At 62.7% G+C, this 228-nt stretch overlaps 1 protein-coding gene across 1 annotated transcript in view; it reads right to left on the minus strand.

The window, feature by feature from the left end:
* The window catches only part of PRPF38B (pre-mRNA processing factor 38B), an 8,588-nt gene extending 8,366 nt beyond the window's left edge, over positions 1-222 (minus strand). Inside the window, exon 1 of the mRNA XM_010174213.2 lies at positions 28-222. Within this exon, the coding sequence (XP_010172515.2) occupies positions 28-138 (111 nt within the window). The 5' untranslated portion in view covers positions 139-222. The remainder of the gene's footprint in view (positions 1-27) is intronic.
* Between the last annotated feature and the right edge of the window lie 6 nt (positions 223-228).

Here is a 228-nt window from a genome sequence, read left to right on the forward strand (position 1 = left end):
CGCCCAGGGCGCGGCCCGCAGGCTCACCTTGAAGTAGATCTCGTCCACCACTTCGTGGTAAGTCTTGAGCTCATAGAGCTGCACCTTGAAGTAGGGCGAGGAGAGGATGTTGGTGAGGATCATGGGGTTCAGGTTCATGGTCTTCTCGTTGCCCCACAGCGGCAGCACGTTGCCCTGCTTGCCTGAGGCCGCCGGCTTGGGGGCTCCGCTCTGCAGCTGCTGCTGGGC

This window comes from Antrostomus carolinensis, unplaced genomic scaffold (assembly GCF_000700745.2).
Source record: "Antrostomus carolinensis isolate BGI_N321 unplaced genomic scaffold, ASM70074v2 scaffold42128, whole genome shotgun sequence".
In the NCBI taxonomy this organism is placed as follows: domain Eukaryota; kingdom Metazoa; phylum Chordata; class Aves; order Caprimulgiformes; family Caprimulgidae; genus Antrostomus; species Antrostomus carolinensis.